Raw genomic sequence first — 17,117 nt, forward strand, 5'->3', positions numbered from 1 at the left:
ATATCATGCCTGGTGGCACTAAGTGACAATGTAGTGGTGACACTGAGTGAAGCAGTGAAGCCTGAGACTGATGACAAGCACAGACAGTCCAAACAGAGCCATGTTGTTCCCTTTGGCCTAGCCGGGCCTGGGAACTCGACGCCGGTACTCCCCATGGCCCCTGCCCTCACACAGAACACAACATCCCCAGCAGGACAGACTACTGCTGCCCTGTTAACACTCTCAACTGTGGGGAAATTAACACGCAGATCCTTTTAATGGATATTTTTGTGATGTAGCATTAAATAAAGGTTGTTCAGAGGGATGCTGGGAAACATCACGCAAAGACGTAAGGCGGCAAAAACAATTCAACTTCTCCGGACAACGCAGTGAAGCGATGGTACTGCAAGAACCAGCAAGTACCCCTGTACACAGGGCCTAAATATTAGCTAGTCAAATTATGGCTAAGAGATAAAACACAAATGTGAAATTCATTCCTCTTAATCCTTTTTTTAATATGCTGAACGACTACAAACTTGATAAAACAAGAAGGATATATATAAAAAAGGGGCTGCATCTAACAATTATTCTCATTATTTATTAGAAAATGGAGAGAGATGTCCATCAATCGACATTAAATGTCTTACTTTGAAAACTCAAACTCAAAAACTCAGATAAGCAGCAAATTTGCACACTAGAGGAGCTGGAACTTGAGAATCTTTAGTATCTTTGCTTGAAAACGGTTAAACGGCAATCAAAACAGTTGGTCCAACAACTACTCGATTAACCAGGTGATAGTTTTAGCTCTAAAAAAAACGAGTTTTAGTGTATTAAAATAAACAACAGTTTAAACTTCAGTGCCTGACTTACAACATGTTGAGAACAAGGGATCATGGTCAACTCCAATATAACCAAAAGCAAAAGGGCTGGTCAATACACCAAAAGGAGATTAACCCTGTACTAGATTCACACATGATGGCGTGTCCATACTTTAAAAGTCTATAAACAAAAACAAACCACCGATAGTCTATCTACAGCTCTGTATGAATCTGTCATTTCTGTTTTGAGGCGCTGCATGGCTGGTGTCAAACAAGGAATACTTTCAAAATTATGTAAAACATTATCTACATTTCCAACACATGACCTCGCGCTATCGAATGACTGATCAAACACTGAAAAGAATCCCATGTGCTCCGACGTGCATTCAAATTCGCATACGGTACATCTGCTCCGGCTACGGGGGGAATGAAACCTTCAACAGGCGCTTGAATCGACTCACTGTCGATTTCATGCAAGTTAGCTGCTGTTCCATTCATAACTTTGCGTAACTCAACTTCAAGACCCGGCCACGTCATGAAAAGGAGTGAATTAAAGAAAGAAAGGCAACGTTAGGTCTGTTACAGCTAAATTACATCTGAGCTGCATCAGGAAGATCTACTTTGTTGGCCATGGGGCTCATAAAAACAGCAAACGCTCTCATCACATACCATCCAACACCCACGCAAACACAAATGCACATTAAGAAAGACAAAAAAGCACGGTACCAGCCCTGTCACACACATGCACGCAAACTTTGATGAACGTCTTACCTGTGAATAGTCAAAGTCAGAGAGAGGTGCTATGCTTTTGATGTATTCGATTCTGAATTGGTCCTCTGGGTTGGCTAGCGGGACTGGGGGTATTAAAGTGCTCATCGCAGACACTATAGTCTGTAAAACAGAAGTTTTGGGGAGAAGAAAAAGCAAAATATAGCAGGATGAATACAAGAAAAAAAACTGTAAGCTTGTATAATAATAATCAGTAAAATGGGATTGGGTGTAAGAACAGAGACACTGAGCACATTCGGGAAGCGATACAGACGAAACTCACCACTATGGCATCCTTCACGTTTTTCCGAATATCTTGGATTTTCTGTTTCTTTTCTCTGCATTGGGAACAGAACAGAATGTGTGAGCCCGGCGGTTGCGAAAAAACATCAACCACAGCACACCACAAAAGATTTATCATCAAGGTGATTATGAGCAAGACAGGGGTTACTGCCAGGTTAAGACATTATTCTAATACAGTTATACATACAGTACAGGTGTTAGCTTGGGAGTGTGTACCTGTGGAGGTCAGGTAACACGGAAACAATGGATGGGGTTCAGGAAAATGCAAAAGTAAAGCGATTTACGTGCTTTTTTATCCTTAAAATGCAAAATTATGCCTGCTTCGCTCAATTTTACACATACAAAAACAGATTTTTCATACAGTGACATGTACTAGGCCTGTTTAAAATAGACCCAGTGGTAAGATCAATGCCATGCAAAGGGCCTTGCAGCAAAAACAAATCATCAATAAAAAAAATAAATAAAAAAAAGGGGGCCTGGTGTGTCGATCAACAACCTTTTTTAACCCCTCTCACATGAAACAGGAAACAGTGAATTATTTGGCATGTGTGTGACACTGAGATCCTCACATATGTATGATAACTGTACATGTACACGAAAAAAAAAGGAGGAAAAAAGACAGAGAGAGAGAGAGTGAGTGAGTGAGAGAGGTAGGGAGGGAGATAGAGAGAGAGAGAAGGAGAGAAGGAGAGAAGGAGGGAGGGGGGATATTAGCTGCTTTGCATGGGATACTGGGCCCAACAGGCGCTGCAGTGCCTGGGGAAAATCCATTCACAGGCTATACTCTGGCCTCCGACAGTGTTACACATTCAAGCCGCTAAAAAACAAAAGCATTGATATCATATATATATATATATTTTTTTAAAAGGGCGTTAATGTAGCTTTATTTTTTTTTTTAAAACTCACTCCGCGTTGAAGCCGTTGACGTGTAGAATCCTCATCTGCTTCACAATGGTGCTTTTTCCGGACTCTCCCGCACCTTCGACAGAAAAAAAAAAATAAAAAAAAATAAATAATATATAAAAATACAACCGACAAAATGGACACGAACACAGACGTGTGGCTTATCGCTAAGAAACCCCAACGTGTTTTTGTTTTGTTTTTTTTTAAATAAAAAGGCCAGTTTGATTGTATTCGCTTCCATCAATATCCACCCCCATGACATATTATTGCAACCGCTGTCAAACGGGGCTAACGTTACGTGTTCGGCAAACGGAGAAAAAGGGATTACAGTTAGCTCACATTTCAGACAGCCAGCACAATATAAACAGCCTTACCCAGTAATAAGAGCCTGTGTGTGGCTTTATACGCTTGTCTTTCCTTTTGTAGCTGCTTTTCTATCTTTTTATTAGCCTCTCGTTGTGCCTTTTCGTCGATGCGTTGATCTTCAGTCTTGCTGTTGCCCAAACAACCCATCTTCCGTCGCCCTAACCCTTCCTTGTGGAATCGTTAAAAAATATAATATGTAGAAAATAAAAAAATAAAATAAAAAATTAAAAGAAAGGAGGAGAAGAAGAAGAAGAAGAAGAAGCAACCCCACCGGGATGATATTGTGGATTTTTTTTTTTCTCTCTTCTTCTTCTGTCGTCAAGCCACCCCCCCCTCCCCTTTAAAAAAAAAAAAAAAAAAAAAAAAAAAAAAAAAAAGGAGAAAAATCTCTGCGAGGCTTCTTCTCTCTCTCGTCGGAGGGAGGAATATGTTTCCCCCGTTACAATTCCGCTTCAGCCGCCGCAGCCAACCGTCATCCAAAAAAAAAAAAAAAAAAAAACAACAAAAAAAAAAAAAGAAAATGACACAGGAATGAGTGTTGTGCTGTGAAATTTACACACACACTCACACGCTTTAAAAAAAAAAAAAAAAAAAAAACCCTACCGTTTTGTTAGTTTCACGCAAAAAAAAACCCAACCGAAGAATAAAACGACGACTCGGTTTCAAACGGGAGGAGATATCAAAAATACATATAAATAAAGAAGAGAGAGAGAGAGAGAGAGGGTTTTTCAATTTCTGGGAATCCAGTCAACTGTTCCTATCGCGTCTCCAACCCCTCTCTTCTCTCAGTATTTTTTTTCTATCTGAATTTCTATCAGTATTTCTGTCTCTTTAACTCAGCACTGCCTCTCTCTGTGGCACCAGGAAGTAACCGTGCACCGTGGAGGTGGAAAACAAACCTGCGTTAATAAACTGGAACATTAACAACCTGCACCGACACAGCATTTTAAAACTTATACCGAGAGCAGACAATCCTGATTTTGTTTCTTTTTTTTTTTTTTTTTTAAGTCGCTATCCCTCCTCTGCTATCAAACTAATCGGCTACAAGAAAAAAAAAAAAAAGGGGTGGAAACCCGGACGCCTCTCTGTTGGTTTACAGAGGGGCTGGGTCTCTTCTTCTTCTTGTTGGCTTCCAGTCAGCGAGGCGGCCCTGACCCAAGCTGGCAACCCATTTACAGAGTGTGTGTGTGTGTGTGTGTGTGTGCACTGGGCTTTACCTATCTCTGTAGTTTATACACCACAGGTCTGGTCTGGGGGCCATCATGGTAGTAGTCCTCGAGAGAATGAGGACTACTAATACGTGGGTGGAGGAAGTACTCAGTTCCTGCACAAAACTAGTAGTGCTAACGATTTTAAAACACTTTTCTTGAGGTGTAAGCAGCAGAAGTTAAAGTAATGATTGTGCAAAATGGCCCCTTTTAGAGTTTTATACTGCATTGCCATATAAATAGCATTTTAAAGGCTAATTTAACCACATTTTTATCTATACTACAGACTATACTATGTCAATGTAGGAGTAAAAGTACTATATTTATATCAAAGTAGGAGTACTTTACAGTAGAGGTATAAAGCTGAATTGGAGGAAGTACTAAGTTCCTTCACAAAACTAGTAGTACTAACGATTTTAAAATACTTTCCTGAGTAAAAGTACAGATGTAGAAGCAGCAAAAGTTAAAGTAATGATTGTGCAAAATGGCCCCTTTTAGAGTTTTATACTGCATTGCCATATAAATAGCATTTTTAAAGGCTCATTTAACACAAAACTAGTAGTACTGATGATTTTAAAATACTTTAGGGCTTTTCCTGAGTAAAAGTACAGAGGTATAAGCCGCAAAAGTTAAAGTAATGATTGTGCAAAATGGCCCCTTTCAGAGTTTTATACTGCATTGCACTGCAAAGGCAAATTTAACCACTTTATATAGAGAGTGGACATTTTCATCTATACTATAGACTATACTATGTCAATGTCGGCGTAAAAAATACTCTGCTTATGTCAAAGTAGGTGTACTTTACAGTAGAGGTATAAAGTTAAATTGGAGGAAGTAGTAAGTTCCTTCACAAAACTAGTAGTACTAACGATTTTAAAATATTTTCCTGAGTAAAAGTACAGATGTAGAAGCAGCAAAAGTTAAAGTAATGATTGTGCAAAATGGCCCCTTTTAGAGTTTTATACTGTATTGCCATATAAATAACATTTTAAAGGCTCATTTAATCACATTTTTATCTATACTACAGACTATACTATGTCAATGCAGCAGTAAAAAGTACTATATTTATATCAAAGTAGGAGTACTTTACAGTAGAGGTATAAAGTTGAATTGGAGGAAGTACTAAGTTCCTGCACAAAACTAGTAGTGCTACAATTTTAAAATACTTTCCTGAGTAAAAGTACAGAGGTATAAGCAGCAAAAGTTAAAGTAATGATTGTGCAAAATGGCCCCTTTTAGAGTTTTATACTGTATTGCCATATAAATAACATTTTAAAGGCTCATTTAATCACATTTTTATTGCCATATAAATAACATTTTAAAGGCTCATTTAATCACATTTTTATCTATACTACAGACTATACTATGTCAATGCAGGAGTAAAAAGTACTATATTTATATCAAAGTAGGAGTACTTTACAGTAGAGGTATAAAGTTGAATTGGAGGAAGTACTAAGTTCCTTCACAAAACTAGTAGTACTAACGATTTTAAAATACTTTCCTGAGTAAAAGTACAGATGTAGAAGCAGCAAAAGTTAAAGTAATGATTGTGCAAAATGGCCCCTTTTAGAGTTTTATACTGCATTGCCATATAAATAGCATTTTTAAAGGCTCATTTAACACAAAACTAGTAGTACTGATGATTTTAAAATACTTTAGGGCTTTTCCTGAGTAAAAGTACAGAGGTATAAGCCGCAAAAGTTAAAGTAATGATTGTGCAAAATGGCCCCTTTCAGAGTTTTATACTGCATTGCACTGCAAAGGCAAATTTAACCACTTTATATAGAGAGTGGACATTTTCATCTATACTATAGACTATACTATGTCAATGTCGGCGTAAAAAATACTCTGCTTATGTCAAAGTAGGTGTACTTTACAGTAGAGGTATAAAGTTAAATTGGAGGAAGTAGTAAGTTCCTTCACAAAAGTAGGAGTATTACTATTTTAAAATACTTTGTGGCTTTTCCAAAGTAAAAGTACAGAGGTAGAGGCAGCTAAAGTAAATATAGATCTATATAAATATAGAGTTTTGTACTATTATTATATGTTTCATACTGCATTGCCCTGTAAGTAGTATATACTACTGTATGTCAATGTAGGAGTACTTTACAGTAGAAGTATAAAGTTACACTGGTGAAAGTACTCTGTTCCTTCACAAAACTAATAGTACTATGATTTTAAAATACTCTGTGGGTTTTCCTAAGTAAATGTAGAGAGGTATAAGCCGATTGTGCAAAATGGCCCATTTCAGAGTTTTATACTGCGTTGCCATGTAAGTAGCAAGCAAATTTAACTACTTTATATAGAGAGTGGACATTTTAAGCTATAACAATGGTTGATATCTAGTAAGATATGTTTGTGTATATGTGCAAAATGGCCCCTTTCTGAGCTTTATACTGTATTTTTAAAGCAAACTGGACATTTTTATCTATAATAATGGTTCATATTTTGAATTTACATTTCAATCTGTAAAGTAACTATATTATGTTACTGTTGGAGTGAAAAGTACAATATTTTCCACTGAAATGTCATTAAGTAGAGGTATAAAGTACAAGTATGTCAAAATTATACAAAAAGCATCATGACCCAACAAGAACATTTCTAACATAGTAAAGCAATGATGCTATGCAAGTACATGTACTTAAGTAGCCTACTGTACGATTTTGAGGTACTTTACTTGAGTATTTCCATTTCATGTTACTTTATACTTCCCCTTTACTACAATTTCCGAGGTAAATACTGTAGTTTTTATTCCACTTTATTTATCTGACAGCTTTACTTAGGCCTTCTTCTTTACTCTGTAGATTAAGATTCTGCATACAATGTATGTAAATTAAAGCAGTGGCACAGAGTAGCCAAATATTTATTCAAGTACTAAACTACAAAGCTGAGGTACTTCCTTACTTGAGCATTTAAGTCGTATGCTTCTTTATACTTAACAACATCTCAGAGGTAAATATTTAGTTCTTTAGATACTACAAACAAAACATCATGATTTTATAAAATCTGCATTACTACCAAACAGTAAAAATATTTAAAATTAGCCCCATCTTGATAGGCTACAACAGTAAATGACTTCATACACATTGATGCATGAGTAATATACAATAATATATAACTAACAGGGGTCACTCTGATGCATGAGTACTTTTATGTTTGATACTTCCTTGTAGTTTACTTTTTACTTTTTGGCACATTTTGCTGATAATACTGTAACTTACTGCTGCACGACTTTTACGTGTAATGGAGTATTTTTACATCGTTGTATTGACTTTTACTTGAGTAAAGAAATGAGTACTTCTTCCCCCCACTGCAGTAGAGACAATAAATGAACAGAAACTTGCTCAAAACAGGATCTTTCACATAATGTGTGTGTCTATTTTAGGCTCATTTGACAGCCATTAAAATTTGTTATAGATCAGTGATTCCTGTGGGGAGGGGGAAGGGGGGCCGGGGTCGAGGCCCTCTGCTAAAGATACATTTAAGAACTCACAAAATAATTAACAAGATCAAGATTTTCCTTGTGAATTCAGGATAATATGACCTGGAAGAATCACATATTGGTTGAACTTCTGGTCATAACTTGTAGACATACACTTCACTTTGATTAAGTCACCATCAAGCCTGCAAAGATACAGTAAGTCCCAATAGGTAGTAGAAGAATACTGTAGCTATACCTCAGGCAATAAAAGAAGTTAAGTGTGGTAAAGTTTACAAAAGAATAGAACAGTATCAGTCTTACTGTGATGTTTTCTCGGGAAAACAATATACTTCTCTTGCATATGCTCCAATTTGTCCAATAGTATAGATAATTGCCAAGGATTTGACCTTTCATCTGAGAGTTTGTGCTATTTCTATACACACATAAAATTCCTCTTTTTTTAAACAATGTATGTTGATGCAATTTGATAAAGTTTCATCGCCAGATATCAGAAAGAGATACATATAAGAAACAAACAACAAAAAAGGGCCATGTACGACACTCACAACACTGTGGCAGAGCAAGTCATGCTTTCACCAATAAGGAGGAAATAGAGAATACTCAACGCTGTGACACCTTCGCCGACATTTAGGTTCAACTTGTTGTGGTTTCCTTTTCATTTGACCGAAATGGGGGTGTGGGTTTGTAAGGTTCTGAATTTCCACTCAACATCCCCCCTTGCACTTTACATGTAGACACTGTGTTATTTGTAGGTAACAGTAGCAAACATTTTTCAGCTTTAATTCCTGTGTGTTGAAGAACAATGGGTAAAACTTAAGTCAGCCATTAAGCTAAGGTTAACATACACTGTTGCATTCAAGTAAAAAAAAAAGAAAGAATTACAAATGCACTGTGTGCTTATATTATAAAACGCTCATAGATCACTCAGGAGCACGGGACAGCCGTGAATGATTATTTGTGTAACATGTAACAAGGAGTGTGCTGTTATTGTCTCCATTATGCAAATACAATGCAAATACTCGTGTCACGTAGTGACATGAGTGCAACAAAGTTGTGTGTGGCATGCAAATCCCAACTGGAACCCTTACTTCACCTTATAGTGGTGTGAAAATATTACCAACACCACCCTCTCCACCCTCACCAAATAGGAAAAGAAAAAAAAAATCCTGTCTCCCCACCTCTGAAAGCAAGGTCAAAACAAGTGACTGGCCCACATCACTCTCTAGTGGTTAGAGGCAGCACAGCAAAGGCCTACACGCCGAGGCTCCATGTGAATGATACAGAATCTGCTTTTGTTGCGTAAAATATCTGAATTTTGGAAAATTGGAAGTGCTATCTGATATTTATATTTAGCTTTAGCTGTGGCTTCTTCTTAACATGAATAAAAGGGTGCACGTGTTTGTTAATTTCATTAATTTAAAGTTCCTCCTCCACTCTGAAATGTGTGAGTTTAGCTGCTTTCAAATTCATCGGCTAAAGACCGGAAACTTTCCGCACACTCGTCTTAAAGCTTAGAGTTTAAGACGTGGTACATTTAAGCATGATTTCGTGACATTACACCTCGTTATACAGCGGGAGACATCTTGTGTCCAGCAAGTTCTTGTGGTAAAAACAGATCAGACACAAGTTATTATTCAAAGCGGATTATTTCCGTATGTCTTTAAACATGTTATGATATTTCTAAGGAATTGTAGCTGTTATCTTTCACAATTAATGTCTCTGTCAGTGTGTGTGTGCATGTGCAGTGTTAGGAGAACTTTTCCTTTACTAATGTAAACATAGCAATGAAACAATCTAAAAATACTCGACTGCAAGTAAATTCTGTTTTCAAAGTCTGACAAAGTCTGATGTTTTTACTGTTTTCAGACCTGTACTGCAAAATGGCATCCACATTGCTAGTGTTTGGGGTTGATTCCCATATCCTGGAAGTATAAGGCCCTTAAAAATGGCACATAATCAATGAGTTAATCAGTTTTGGAAATATACTATAGACTCTGACTTTTATAAATAAATTAAATATATTTAAATACTTAGATTTTCTGGTAGTTTTCCAGTGAGCTGTTACAATAATTCTAAAAATATCTGACACTTAAAAGAGTTCGTTTCTATGTGGAAATCTTCTACACTTATTTATACTAGCTCCAACTGTAACTGAGGCACGTACTGTAAAAAAAAAGAAAAGAAAAAAAAACGAGGCACACATCCAAATGATATCCAGCTAAAATTAGCCTTCCTGAAAAAAATTTTATGGAGCCAGGAATAACTTTATGGCACCCTCTTTAGGGACAGAGCCTCTTGATAAAGTTTATATTATACAGTGAGCAGAAATCTGGAGAACAAACATAGTCCAATGTCCTTCTGGTGTGGCGTGGCTCACTTTGATTCAGCTGATACAAGTATTGGGACGGCTGTGCTATCAGTATCATAAATATGACAATAACTCATAGTCTGGTATCTTGTGTCGGTCATTACAGTAACTAGAAACTCTGTGAAGTTAGTAGCAAAGTTCAGCAATAGTCAATGATAAAACACATTGAGACAGAAGCAAAGTTCACCTGGCTCTATTCAAAAGGGGAGGGCCAACAGGACTATATGTTCCACTATGTGCTTCTGTACATGAGTACGTTTCTTCATAACATACAGGATAGGGGCACATACACACACACACACAAAAAGACAATAATAAGTGACTTCCAACAAGCTACTCATTGGCCTGCCTACCTCGTTTCACTGATCATTTCTGTTGAGTGAGCTACATTGTTAGCAGCCTGTTGTTCAGGTTCATGAAGGGTGATAAGGCTGAGATATAAAAACAGCCAGTTAAGGACATCTAGGAAAGCTGTAAGAGATATTATCACAGGCCTGTACAGAATCTGATCCAAGAGACCTAACAATAAAGTGACTTCCTTTCCAAGAAATAATAGGAACTCGCCTTCCAGTTCCCTGTATTCCTGTGCTTAAGTATAAAGTCTAAAGGAACTCTATTAAAGGAATTCAGATTTTCTCGATTGTCCTCTGGTCAATAAATAATGAGTTTGTTAGTGGGTTTTTACAAGCGCTTTTGGACTAATGGTGCCTTCAAATAGGAGAAATGCAAATCTTTTAGGACATTTCACAAAATCTATTATGTGCTGGACTTCACATGTCTAAAACACAAACTCACAAAGTTGCATTTAAAAAGGCATCTGAACTATTGGTCACATCACAACTCTGCCTCATTCTTATTAACGTAAACTATCATGCTTTGCACAAAATATATGGTTGTAGGATTACCCTTATTTATTTATATGCAGAGAGAACTTGACCTTCTTAAAGACTTTTACAGGAGACTAAACAGCCACTGGGACATGGTGAGAAACATTTTGAGTATGTGTCATTTTTATGACACATTATTCAGTTATTTTCATGATTAATCTATTAATATCACAACCTCCCAGAGCCCAAAACACTAAGAAATAACTTATATATGTACATTTTAAAGGCTGGAACCAGTTAAGATCTGTCCTTTTTCCTTTAAAATGACTTTATCAGAATACTCACTGAATAATTAATTTTCCACAGATGGAATAATTGCTAGATAGTCAATTCTAATATAAATTTCATTTTCTTTATGTACAGTGCCATTGGAGCCATGTACTGTTTGTTGTATTGTCAAGTTCACTCAGTACTTTACATTGAAACATTTGATTTACGGAGCTTCAATCTCGTAGGTTTCCTGCACCTAATTTGAATTAAAGCAGGTCCTGTATGTCAAAATGAGAATTCACTTCATATTCTGTAAACAACTACACTTTTAACTAACTGTACTATATTTCCAAAGCATCAATAAAAACTGTTTTGTAATTTCTGAACCTGAACTGTTCTGTGTTTGAATACAAAACATTAAAAACCGAACAATATGAGACATTCATTATCATTTTTAACAGGTGTTTTTTTATTAAATGTATCCAGATTTTAAGAGTTTAACTACTTTTAAAATGCTAACTTGTGTTGTATCTTGTAAAATACCAAACATTTGATTCAATATGATCAAATATTACAAAAATTAAAATAAATATAAATATGACTGCATAAACTGCATTCCAGCTCCAGCACAAGCTGAACATGGCAGTCCGTTTAGGATAAACAATACTTCCTTATGGCTATCGTTATTCAACTAAATACCTGCAGCAAATACAAACAGATAAAGTGACCCAGATTAGCTAGCATACGTTGCCTTGAAATGTAACACTATTTGAAAGGTGTCCACTTTCAGAGGAACACACACCACCTCTGGCATGCAACAAGAGTCCTACTGGAGACCTAGAGGGTATAAAGTCCCGAAGGCCTCTTAAGAAAAACCAGACACGGCCTGTGGCTCGTGCTGAGGCTCCTGGGTGTACCAGAACAGATAGCTCTGAAAATAATTGTGATTCTATAGTGGTGAAGAAAGCCGCCGAAACCATAATGACATGCTGAAATGACACAGTGACACAGGTCACACACGCTGTATAGCTTTCAACAGTGTCTCATGGAAGAATGTATGACACTTCCCTGTGTGACTTCATTAGGATGAGCCATTTCTTCCTGCGTGTAATTACTGAGAGCTGTTTACTCAGGAAATTAAACGGGTAGCCATTTATTATATAGAGTAACGAAGCATTACACTGTTTAAAGTAAAGTAAATACATGCACACACACGTGGTATTCAGTGTGACTTTCAAAAACGAAAGTGGTTGTGATCTGTTTTTTGTTTGTTTTTTTAGGTGGAGGGGGGGTTTGGTAAATATGTCCATATTTAAACATTGCTTTCCTTGTCTGAGAAGCTGTTGTGATGACACTTAAGATCCTGTTCCTGATCAACACTTTCTGCTTTGGATGATAAGCATTGATCTTTTTAGAAAAGTTAAGCACAGTGTCAGCATGTACTGCAATATAGAGATGGTTACTGTACATGTGGTGGAATAACACAACCTACGAGCTAAATCTAAGTCCTACATTGGTAAATTAAACTTCTACTTGGACTCTTTAAAGCAGCCGGAGAGTTCAGTTAGTAAAAAGTGGTTAAATTATCTGCTGTGGATGAAACATGTCCTAAGTTACACAGTGGGACAAGAGGGTAAGAGAGGCCTGGTCTGACATAACACCTCCATCTAAAAACAGGGACAACACTTGGAAGGAGGCTGGAACGCCTCTTGGAATGCCCTGTAATTTATATAGGGCAGAATTAATCCGATAACTAACTTTTATAGTGAATTAATCAGATCATTTAATGTTTTATCTGTTTCTAATAGTTCCACAGATGCTAAAAATAATGTCAAAGCAATATCACATGTTATCAAAGCCCTAACTGATGCCTTAAAATGGATTATTTATGGCAACAGAGCCATAAAGAGAAAACTTTACACCCATATGGAAAAACTAAAGCAAGCAATTTTTAGCATGTCAAGCTGTAATCAGGAAGTGTCTTTATCAAAATGATAATCAGAGTTGTACTTTGTGCATTAGTTTGTCAACTCAGCACTGAAACCAATTTTCCATGGACACCCTACAACCTACTTAACTATAATCTACAGTACACTATACTGTACAACACTCTGCTGTGCTATACTACACTCTAACCTACCAAACTGGACATTCATTACTGTAAATGTGCAACAGTTGGTCAAAAGGCTATTTTTCATCTGTTGTCTCGGAGCAGATCACACTACAGGCCACACTCCACTATACTACAATATACAGTACTCTACTATCCCATACTATACTACTAACAGATATTTTAAGATAAATTAAACATATACAACACTATATAACCCAACAGCAAAAAGCTAAGTACATCATTGCATTTTAAAACTGACTGCATATACTAACTATATTATGAACAGATGTCAAAGTACACCACACCACGGTCCACTATACTATGCTCTACTATACTCTACTCCACTCTACTAGTTTTCAAACAAACATGGCCCAATACCAAAAAGGTAGGTTGTATATTTGTATACTAAAACCTCTTAAACTAAACTACCACCGCCACTATACTACACTATACTCAACAGTACAACATTTACCAATTATTGAAAGCATTTCTGTAATTGACCCAAAAGCTAAATGCTCTCTATGAGTACATCTCTGTAAAGTCTGCAAAACAATACTGTATATTACACTATACAATACTACACAATACACACACACAATACTACAATCTACACCACATATTTATAGAAATACCTTACTGTAGATGTGTGATAGATGTCACACTAAAGAAAAGGCCACTATAATATACAATACCATTATAATCTACGATCTCTACTCAACTCTACTATTCTATACTGTACTATGTTATACTACATGGGTCTTCAGAGCAAACATGACCAAAAGGAACCAAGTAAACTAAGGTTTTTTCCCCAAAAAACAATATATAGGCTATTGTAGTATTAAGTAAAATGCAGTAGCCTGTAGTATAGTATAGTAATACACAGTATAGTATAGTATAGTATAGAATAGTATAGTATAGTATAGAATACAAAGATATTTTACACCATTCATGACTATACTATACTATACTATGTTATGTTATGCTATACTATACTATAGATCACCACACTATACTCAGTATTACAATATATATTGATTTATTTGAAAAACCTTAGTCCTCATATTGAGCACTGTACTACTATACTAGTTTTCAGAGAAACATGGCCTGATAGACAAACAGCTAAACGTCTCGCTTCATACAAAACCAACTAAATGATACTTATATACTCTACTATGCTGCACTAAATACAGTATACCACACCATACTCTACTATGCTGCACTAAATATAGTGTACCACACTATAGTCTACTATGCTACACTAAATATAGTATACCATACTATACTATACTATAGTCTACTATGCTACACTAAATATAGTATACCACACTATAGTCTACTATGCTACACTAAATATAGTATACCAAACTATAGTCTACTATACTACATTATATGTACTTTAAAAATTACTGTAAACATGCCACAGTTAATCAAAAGGACATATTTCATCTGTAGTACCATACTACACTACACTATATTACACAATGAGAGTAAGCATGGCCCATTAGTCACCACAATAAGTGGTCTGTGTAAACCTGTGTGTACTGGTCCATTATGTAAAATTTAAAATACCTTACAACCTAAAATGTAACAGGACAGCAGGCTCATTGAGTCTAAACGTCCATCTTCATCATTTGTCATTGACAGCCGCAGGGGGTAGTCTTCACAGCCAAGCCAACAGATGTGGCAACAGGCCTCGGCAGAGTAGTGACATAATTTGTGTAAAGGCCAGTACGCTTTCATTTCTAATAATAAAACGGCTTCCCAGTTCAACAACAACAACAACAGAGAGGTACACAACCTACCGAGCAGCAGCAGCCGATGCGTCTGTTTATACTCCCGTTTGAGCTCCTTCAGCGCCCTGTCAATATTCTTACTGACTTTCTTCGCCTCCTTCTCGGCCTCCTTCTCCTCCACCAGCAATTTGTCCCAGTTTTTCTGCTTTTGGGTGCTAGTCTTTTGAAGCAGCTGTAAGCGTCGGCCGCGGTCCTTCCCTGTCCCCTTACCGCTACCTCCTCCGCCGCCGCCACCACCACCTCCTCCACCGCCACCTCCGTTTTGTATGAGCACACCGTCGGTACCGGTGTCTCCACGGCGGTGCTCCCCGGCTGGGAGCCTAGCAGGGTCCCCGGGGCGCACCGGGCCGCCGCCGCCACCACCACCACCACCGCCGCCGCGTAGCGACGAACTCTCCCCGCATCCCCCGGTGTCCTCCTGGCGAGCTCCCCCGGCGCGGGTCGGCACGGCGGCGTCCGGAGGCTGGTCCGAGTCCGAGGTAGCGTTAGAAATAGAGCCGCTCAGGTCCCCGAAGAGCCGGGGACGCAAACTGTAGCACAGCCCCATGTTGAAACCAATATTTGTCTGTGAATGTGATTTTTCATAAATTAAAATATCCAAAAAAATCGCAGTTGCGCCACCAGCCCTAACGAGCCATCGTTACATTGGAGCTCCAGCGGTGCGATTTAAGTCCAAAATTGAGCCGAAAATGTGAATGAATTATGCTCCGACATTTGCTATATGTCATTTTGCATTTTCCCCAGTCAGCCTTCGCTTCGTAGTTAGTGGATCACCTGATCCTTTAGTGGACACTGCGGGTCCATCTTACCGTAAGTAACCAAAAGCACAACCTTGGAAAAAAAGCGCGGCTATCCGCTGCGCAGACAGTCAACAATCTGACTGCACAGTTGTTAGGTGCAATGCACGGCACGTCATGTTACTACAGTATGGCCATTTCGAGAATGCTGGTCATGATTTTCATTCCTCACATTTCATGCCTGCATGTCTAAAGACACCTCCTGACTGGAGATAGTGAACCTGCTCTGCTTTATCACGCACTACTCCTACCTTATACACAGTCTATTTTAAATAAAATAACAACTTTACAGCTGATTGCAGACTAATTTACATCTACACCTCATATAACCAGCCTTTTGTTTCATTGTTTGTTTTTTATCAGTTTTGTTTTTTATCTAAATTCCCATAATGCAAATTATCAGTCCTCTGACCTATTTAGAGCTTGTGTCCCTACTTTGCACTTCAAATTAGGGTCCTGGGAACTTCAATGGGTCCTCCCCCAGGGAGATAAATATTTAATTTTGCTAGTTAGTTTCTTTTAAATGCAGCGCAACCTACCACAATACAGTCTAAGAATATAGGAACTTTTTGACCTTTAGTCTCCAAAGTCTCCTCACCTACACTGTGACTGGTTGTATGATAACACATGTTGTTGTAGATGACACTGGAATTGTGAATATAGTCATCAGGATCCTTTGTGACATGTTTAATTAGTTATAAATTAGAAAGAAAGTTGAGTTTATTTGAGCTATACAGGGGCCAAAGTCACAGTCAGATGCAGTGTTGAGAATGAGCCACTTGATGGAGCACTTGTAAAACACATGTGCAGACTCTAAAGTCAGTTTGTAGAGCTGAATAACCTACATACAACATTTTGGATCAAATAGTATAAGTCATAGTTTTAAAAAAACAACAACTAAATATGCACTTAATAGACTAATTTGCTTGCTAACCCTAAATATAAAGCTGAATCAGACACCCTTTATTTCAATTCATTATAAATAGTGTCCTCACTCGTAGTTATACCTAAATATATTTTTGGAGCATGAGTCAACAAAGACCCAACACAAATTTTTTTGACCAAAGGCTGTTCACAGGTTAATAGATAGATCATATGAAGGTCTGTTTGTCTTAAATATAACCTTATATATTGAGTAACATTGTAAAAAATTGATGTTTTT

General features: G+C 37.4%; 1 protein-coding gene across 2 annotated transcripts in view; it reads right to left on the reverse strand.

Moving 5' to 3' along the window:
- The window catches only part of LOC104936418 (guanine nucleotide binding protein (G protein), alpha activating activity polypeptide, olfactory type), a 50,321-nt gene extending 34,390 nt beyond the window's left edge, over nucleotides 1-15,931 (reverse strand). Inside the window, exons 1-4 of one of the 2 annotated variants that reach the window (XM_027288667.1) lie at nucleotides 15,168-15,931; nucleotides 2,775-2,847; nucleotides 1,849-1,903; nucleotides 1,569-1,688 (exon numbers count right to left, since the gene is read on the reverse strand). In XM_027288667.1, coding sequence (XP_027144468.1) covers nucleotides 1,569-1,688; nucleotides 1,849-1,903; nucleotides 2,775-2,847; nucleotides 15,168-15,705 — 786 coding nt within the window. In that variant the 5' untranslated portion in view covers nucleotides 15,706-15,931. Of the gene's footprint in view, nucleotides 1-1,568; nucleotides 1,689-1,848; nucleotides 1,904-2,774; nucleotides 2,848-3,145; nucleotides 3,424-15,167 lie in introns of those variants that run through there. The other variant, XM_027288673.1, reaches the window with a different exon arrangement.
- Between the last annotated feature and the right edge of the window lie 1,186 nt (nucleotides 15,932-17,117).

Source organism: Larimichthys crocea, chromosome II, assembly GCF_000972845.2.
Source record: "Larimichthys crocea isolate SSNF chromosome II, L_crocea_2.0, whole genome shotgun sequence".
NCBI lineage: Eukaryota > Metazoa > Chordata > Actinopteri > Sciaenidae > Larimichthys > Larimichthys crocea.